Consider the following 7,926-nt stretch of genomic DNA (forward strand, 5'->3'; position numbering starts at 1 on the left):
CCAGAGGTTGATTCTGAGCCCACCTGCTTCCTATTTCCCCTCTCTGGCCTGCTGGGTGCTCACACAATATCAGGAAATGGTTGGCAGGGTGATGGGAAGTGGCCCTGCAAAGGGCCCGCTGCCTCACGGATGGACGGGTGGATGGGAATCGCACCGTGCCTAAGTGCTGCCTGAGTGCGAGCAGGAGGGGATGAGAGGAAAAGGAGAGAGGGGACTCCTGGGTGTTGGAATCAGTCATTCTCCAATATACCAAATACCTTTGAGGAGAGGCCAGCAGTTCTGAATACAGTGTAGATGCTCCTGGGTGTTTTTGAATCCTTCTTGTCCAAGATCAGCATTCCAGTCTTTTCTCTGAATGAACCGCACTGGAGGCCACCTGCTGTCCAGCCTCCCAGAGCTCTAAGTAATCCCTGGCAGGAGAAAGGGCAAGGGACATCTGTCCTCAATTGACCCTCCTTTGATTATGCAGATTGGGCCATGGGTGAGGAATCCAGTAGCCCTGACAAGCCAGCCCGGCTGTCCTCAAGCCCCCGGCACTTCAGGCTGGGCAAAGGAGATGGGCCCAGAGCCCAGGGGCGGGAGTACTGAGTTGCCCAACCTTCTAGTCTTGCCCTCGCAGACTCGGCTTGGCTGGATGTCTGGGAATGGACGCAGAAGGAAAAGCAACCGCTGTCCAGCAGGGAGGGGGCTTGGGGGAGGGCTGCAGAAAGAATGGCTAGACTTTTGTTCCTTCTGTGAGTCTTAGGAAATGCCCCTGAAACAGCAGCGCATAGGAATCTCGGGTCGGCTTTGCGCTTTGTTTTGTTGTTGTTTTCTCAAGCCCATGGCAGTCGCCAGCAGGAAAAGAAGAAATAGCTCATGCTTGTTTTCTTTGAAAGGCGCGGCCCCACTGGAGGAAGAGGAGCATCGAAGGCAAGCAGTACCTCAGCAACATGGGCACCCGAAGCACCTACCTGCTGCCCAGCATGGCCACCTTTGTGACTTCCAACAAGCCCGATCTCCAGGTCACCATCAAAGAGGAGAGCTGCCCGATGCCGTACAACACCTCCTGGCCCTCTTTTACAGACCTGCCCCTGACGCCCCCTGGGACTGCAGCCCCCAGCAGCAGCAGCAGCAGCAGCAGCAGCAGTCGGCCAGACCGGGAAACTCGGGCCAGCGTCATCAAGAAAACATCCGATATCACCCAGGCCCGGGTCAAGAGCTGCTAAAGCCTTGAACGCTCCCTGATGGTTGTCGGGATTTCTTGGCTTGGTGGTGTTTGTTTGTGTTTTTCTTTTTCTCTCTTGACACCTGTTTTAGACAAATCTAAGGGGAAAAGCCTAGAACATTGATTGCTGTGTCCAACTCCAGTACTGGAGCTTCTTTTAAACTCAGGACTCCAGCCCATTGGTAAACACATCTCTCTAGAGTCTGCTGGACACCTTCCCTGCCCCCATATGCCCCCCCCCCCAGGGCTGCTCCCTCCTCAAGTTCAAGGATGCCATAGGACCAACACCCTCAATGGGCAGCCCAGGCCAGCATGGTGGAGTGGATGCCTCAGAATGCAAGAGAAAATGTGAACTAGCTGGAATTTTTTTATTCTTGTGAATATGTACATAGGGCAGGACTCGCCACGTTGCAGTCTGCTTCTGCACCTTATCTTAAAGCACTTACAAATAGGCCTTCTTACCATCTTGCTCTGCTTCACAGCACAGACTCCCTCCTCCTGCCCACCCTCCCTCCCCTTGCCTCCCTTCCTGCCCCTGCAGTGGTTCTCCTCCTTTTCCTGGTCTCCAAGGCTGTGTCCCACACGCTGGAGGAGGAGGAGGAGGAGGAGGAGGAGGAGGAGGAGGAAACCAACCTTTCCACAGATGTCCCATTTTAAGACTGCTTTTAAAAAAATCTTTCTAATCTGCTATGCTTGAATGCCACGCGGTACAAAGGAAAAGTATCATGGAAATATTATGCAAATTCCCAGATTTGAAGATTAAAAAGCAAAACAAAACAAAACGAAAAAAATCTCTAATTCTAAACCAGAGCAAGCTTTTTTATTTTTTATACAGGGGAATATTTTATTCAAGGTAAAATTCTAAAAGAAAATATAATTGTTTTTTATCTTTTCTACAGCAAATTTATAATTTTAAGATTCATTTTTTTGTTTATCGGCAGTTGTAATTACATCCTTGTGGCACATTTTTTTTTAATTTTGTAAAGGTGAAAAGCTTTTATGAGCTCATGTAGCAATGAAATTATCCTGTGGATTGATAATAAATGAATATGACATATAGTTAAATTTTTAATAGGCATGACCACGCCTGGCTTTGTCTCTGTCTGCTTTTAAACACAAACATGGGACCAAACCAAACACACTGCCATCGAGTCGGTGCCAACCCATGGCATCCCGATAGGACAGGGTAGAACTGTCCCTCTGAGCTTCTAAGACTGGAAGTCTTTATGGGAGTAGAAAGCCCCATCTTTCTCCTGAGAAGCGCCTGGGGGTTTCAAACTGCTGACCCTGTAGTTAGCAGCCCAAAGAGTAACCCCTATGCCACCAAGGTTCCTCCAAATGTGGGACAGGAATCACAGCATCCTCCTCCTTGAGGACCTATGTGCTGAGGACCACCCAGGAACTTCTTGCTGTGAGGATGCGCTCTCTGTTGGGTGCTCATCCGGGCCGTGGCTGGTCTTGTGGATTAGGTGTCAGGCCCGCTCTTTGCTATGAGGCACCTCTGGGCACCTCCCTGCCCTCCAATTCCATTCCGACTCACAATCACCCAGTGTAGGGGTCCTGAGGCTATATAGCTTGACAAAAGCAGATAGCCTCCTCTTTCTTCCTCAGAGCAGCTGTTGGATTTGAACCTCCAACCTTCGGGTTAGCAGTCTTAACATTTACCTGACTGAACCACCGGGCCTACTCCCTTGTTGGTGGAGTAGTTACTTGAGGTTAGCAGTTCAGAACTGCCAGCCACTCTGCAGGGAAAAGATGAGGCTTTCTACTCCTGTAAAGAGTTCCCGTCTCAGAACCACCCCGAGGCAGTTCCACCTGCCCTGTAGGTTGGATGGGAGTCAGAGTTGACTAGAATGCAGTGAGTTGAGGGCTCTTCACTTCCTGCTGTGGACACATTTCACTCACCTCAGTGTGTCCATCCAGAGGCTTACAAGTGCACCCGAAGTTCTGTATTCACGTTGCCTGCAGGACCCATGGCTGAGTCCTTTGCAATAACAAGGAATCTCTCAGGGCTGCCTGCTTTACGCCCATGATTTGGGCTTTCAGCATGGGCCCTGCCCTCAGCACTTTCAGGTGCGTCATTTGGAACGAGAAAGGTGAATTCAAGACGGCTTGCATCCATTCCCCACCCATGGTTCTTCAAGTTGAACTTATAAGTGACATTGGGAAAGGCATTGAACTGGCCTTGCCTGTTTCCATTCCCACCTTTGCCATCAGAATACGTAATAAAACTCGCTGCCTACCTACCACCTCTGGGGAGTTCACTGTGAGGGAGATTGCTAAGTTAATATTTGAAAAGGTTCTTTCGATGAAAGCACAAAGGGCTATTTTTATATCTTTGCTTCATTTTATGTTGCTGCAGATATAATTAGAGGCCATCAAACTATCCAGCCCAGACGAATAACTGAAGCATTTTATCGGCTGGTATGTCGGGGTTGAAAAGCCCCATCGTGAGGGTCGGTGGCTTTGGTGAAGAGCAGCTTTGGCCCCTGTTCCCCAGTGAGCGGAGGGGCCTGCAGGACAGAGGTGGCCTCTGGCCGTCTGAGCACTTCAGTCAAGAGCCCTTTCTGGAAAGTCTCAATAAACACACCCTACACTTCGTAATGTCGTTTATGTCTAAACCATCTGGCTTATTCATCTTGTGTTTTGAAACGTTCACTTAAAAATTAGCTGGAGGTGACCTTACATCACAGGGCTTGGCTACCCAAGAGTGAAGGTTACCCTCTTGTTTCTTCTCCCCCTTATCTCCTTCAGACTTGACTTACCCCTCAGCTCCCTCCCTCCTTCAGCAATGAGGCGAGTCCCAAGCTTGCTTCTTCCACTCTTGCAGTTGAACTAGACTTAGAGGACCTTATTAGCAAGCGGAAAGATGTTCAGGCTTCGGAGATCCACTGAGAGCATGGAAAAGCGAATTGCCTTGACAATAGTTCAGGCACCCGCTGCGTATTATTTCAGAGTGTTCCTGGCCAGGTGTTAGGAAAGCCAGCTCCTGTTACACACCGAGCTTAGGGTGACACGGGGAGGAATCCCAAATGAGACGGGCTGTCCTGTGGGTTCAAACCTCAGACCCATCGTCCCTCAGAGGAAGACTGGGGACAGGAGCCTTGCTCCTGTGCTGGGCATCTGTGTGAGCGGATAGCCCTTTGTGCTGGACGAGGGTTTGCTGATGGTACATAAGCAACCGACAGCCTTTGCAACAAGGGCCTCATTCTTGCATCCAGGAACCACCCCCCACCGCCCCCAGTCATCCCCACTCTGAACAGTGAGGCACAACGGCACACCTGTGAGTCTAGAGATGACAGGCGCAGCCACTCCGTCCTAAGGTCAAGAGAACCAGCACCGATGGTGCTGTCTGTCAGACTAAGGTGGGTTTGGCAGAACTTGCTTTATTTTTTCCCTTCCCCTGTGACCACACTTAACAACAGGTACAAGGCCCTGTATCTCTGCTACTGAAAATAGAGGCCGGAAGGAAGGAAGTGGCCAGGCCTAATAACTGGTTTCAGCCAAAATAAAATGCAAAGTCTGTTCAAGGGCCTGGGCCACACAGAGGAAGGCTCAAGATGTGGGACTTCTCAGAGTTTGCCGAGGCTGAAAAAAAGCATTTGGGGGGACTTCTCAGACCAAGTTTCTGGAGGGGCAGAGGTGTGTGTGTGTGTGTGTGTGTGTGTGTTCCTCTCAGCAAGTTGCCTGCCAGAGGTGTGGTCAGTGTCACTGTCTGCTTTATCAACATGTTCAGACAGGCTGCTGGCTCGGTGGCACCCATTGTGCTGGGCTTTTGCAACTGCTGCTGGCTTAACCCCTTACACACTTGGCTGGAGAAACACCACAGCCTGTGTGGAGCAAACAGTTTATTTTAGTCACACAACTGTTTCTGCAGGTGCAAAAGCAGTCCAGAGGACAGCTCTAAGTTTCAGTTTTGGTTGAGAGGAGCTTTTCAAAATCGAAACCCTTCAACATTGCCCACGTGAGTCACCAGAGAAAAAGGATACCCAGGCTGCTGCCTCAGCCCCGCCCCCACCCCCGGGTCATGCCAACCCACTGCCTTCTGGACAATTCCAACTTACAGCCACTCGTAGAGGGATTCTGAGACTGCAAACTGTGACGACGAGGCAGCCTTCCCTTTCTCGTGAGGAGTCGCTGGTGTGTTTGAATCGCCAAACTTTCAGTTAGTCCAATGACCTTTGGGTCAAACATTTTGTGGGGGAAATGGAATGGAAAGATAACGGTATTTCCCCCTTAGTATGATTCATATACTGGAGGTCTTCAAATGTACCTGGGAAAATATCAGTATCTCTTAAATTTTTCACACACTCTTTTTCAAGCGTCATCGTATACTAGTATCTGAGAATGGCCTTAGTCTCCAGATTCTTACTGATGATCAGGTCAGGAGTGTTGACTCATGGAATCAACAAGCTATCCTGGAGCAATTCTGTTTTAAGCCTCAGGTTAACATTAGCAGCTAGATGGGGGTGAATGTCTTATGGTTCGTGATGTGAGATTGTGTTAGGTGAGGTGACTTTGAACCAGGGACAACTCATAGCAATCCTATTTTAACAGGATAAGACACTGCCGTACTCACCATCGTTGCTATGTTTAAGGCCATGATTGGGGCCACTGTGTCACCCCATCCTACTGAGGTGCTTCCTCTTTCTTACTGACCCTCTCCTGAGCATGATGTCCTTCTCCAGGGACCAGTTCCTGCAGATAATATGTCGAAAATAGAAGAGGCAAAACCTCACCACACACTCTTGCTTCTAGGGAGTGTTCTGGTTGTAGCACCTCCAGGAGAATTGTATTTCTTCTTCCGACTGTCCACGGTCTATTGAGTATCACTCCCCAACCAAAAACTCAAAGGCATCCATTGCTTTATGGTCTTCCTTCTGCACTGAGCAGTTTTTACACTGTCCCGCTTCCACATGCTTTCGAGGCAATTGAAAATGCCATGCCCTGGGTTACTGATATGTATGCTATTATTCTTTTCTCAAATTAATGTTCATAAACCTTTCAACGGGCTCTGTCTCCTGTCTTTAGACTACCCACTTGAACTTCTCCTGCCTTGACACCAGGGCCTGGTGCTATGAGGGCTGCAACATCTTTTCTCTGGGAATTCCATGGGTCATTTTTTTAAGGGAAGCTATGCAATTCAGTAAGGAGTCCTGGTGGGGATAGCAGCGAACACAAGGTCAGCGTTTCAAAGCCACAGGAAGAAGATGAAGCTGATGGCACCCATTAATATGTAAAGCCTCAGAAACCCAAAGGAACACTTTCACTGTCCTAAAAGGTCACTGAATTGACCCGATGGCAGTGGTCTTGGGGTACGCAATTCAGTAGTGGAATTTTCACCTTCTTTGTGGGAGAGCTGGGTTTGATTCCTGGCCAAGGTACCTCACGCACAGCTGCCATCTGTCAGTGGAAGTTTGCACGTGGCTCTGATGGTACCTTGGGGATAAGCTGAACTTCCAGACTAAGCTAGACTAGGAAGAAAGGCCTGGCCATCTACTTCAGAAAATCAGCCAATGAAAACCCTGTGGACCACAATGGTCTGATGTAGAACTGATCATGAAGACTACTTGGGGCATCCAGGAAACGGGACCCGATCATTGGTTGCTACATTACAACCATACCCACATGGAGTGAAGAAGAGATTCTAATCTCAGGATGAAAAATATCCCGGGTCTAGTTGGATGGCAACTTTTGTAAACATGCAAAATGCAATTCAAAGCAAGGGCTCTAACTTTACCTGGGGCTTTCTGGGCTCCTGTGCAACGCATCTGTGATGCGGGAAGGAAACCGCAGGCTGGTCCGGCAGATTTACGTCTCCAAACTCTTGTAGTTGCAAGCTTGGTTTACAGTCATGTCATTCTTCATACTTCATGAATTTCATTTTGGGCAATCAAACCTTTTTTCCCCAGTCAAACAGTTTGCTTTGTTTTCTCCAGGACTGAGGGAGTTTACAGGATGCAGAGTTTTGGGTGCTGATTCTGGGACCCTCGCAGGCAAACCGGGAGAGGCTGGTCACCACCCTCATTGTACTGCTGGTCTCTGAGAAAGTGGGCGGTTCTGTGTCCCCCCAGGGTTGCTTAAACCCAGGCGCCAACTTCACGAGGTGTTGTTAAGGCCATGATGTTGATGGGCCTATTACCAATGAATTGCTTTAGGAGTATTTCACTAAGAAAGGTAGATGCCTTCATCCAACAACATGTATTGAGTTCTGAGGACTTGCTGGCACTATTAACACGAGAATCGCCGTGTGTTGGGATTGACTGGACAGCTACTGGGTTGGTTTGGGCTTGACTCTCAGAGGGCTGTCCAGAAACAAACAGAACACAATCCTGGTTCTGGCGGGGCTTCCATTCTAGTCGGGGTGGACATCCACACCATAAATGAACTTCATCTTTGGGTGACAATACGTGCAACGGAGCAAAACCATGCCAGGTAAGGGAGAGAGAATGCCAGAGGTATTTAATGCTTTCCTCTCGGAGCCTCAAGGGTTGAAGGGTTGGCAGTTGCAAAGACCAGCAGTTGGAGGAGGGGGAGGGAGGACAATTGTGTGTATCAGCAGGATTCACTTGCAGGAAGCAGAAACCACTGCAGCTATTTTAAGCAGAAAAGGATTAAAGAGAGAGAAGTAAGTGTTTACAAATCGTTGGGAAGGATGGACGGAAGAGCTGGACCTAGGGCTGTGTCCACCTCTGCCACAGCCACGAAGGCTGGGAGTC

The 7,926-nt window shown here is 49.2% G+C and overlaps 1 protein-coding gene across 2 annotated transcripts in view; it reads left to right on the plus strand.

Moving 5' to 3' along the window:
- IRF2 (interferon regulatory factor 2) overlaps positions 1-2,279 on the plus strand; it is a 117,155-nt gene extending 114,876 nt beyond the window's left edge. For both annotated transcript variants that reach the window (XM_045286747.1, XM_004696140.2), the window contains exon 9: positions 879-2,279. In XM_045286747.1, the coding sequence (XP_045142682.1) occupies positions 879-1,208 (330 nt within the window). In that variant the 3' untranslated portion in view covers positions 1,209-2,279. The remainder of the gene's footprint in view (positions 1-878) is intronic.
- The last annotated feature ends 5,647 nt before the right edge of the window (positions 2,280-7,926 follow it).

The sequence above is a fragment of the Echinops telfairi genome, unplaced genomic scaffold (assembly GCF_000313985.2).
Source record: "Echinops telfairi isolate 266 unplaced genomic scaffold, ASM31398v2 ScPeMD7_9;HRSCAF=40, whole genome shotgun sequence".
NCBI classification, from domain to species: domain Eukaryota; kingdom Metazoa; phylum Chordata; class Mammalia; order Afrosoricida; family Tenrecidae; genus Echinops; species Echinops telfairi.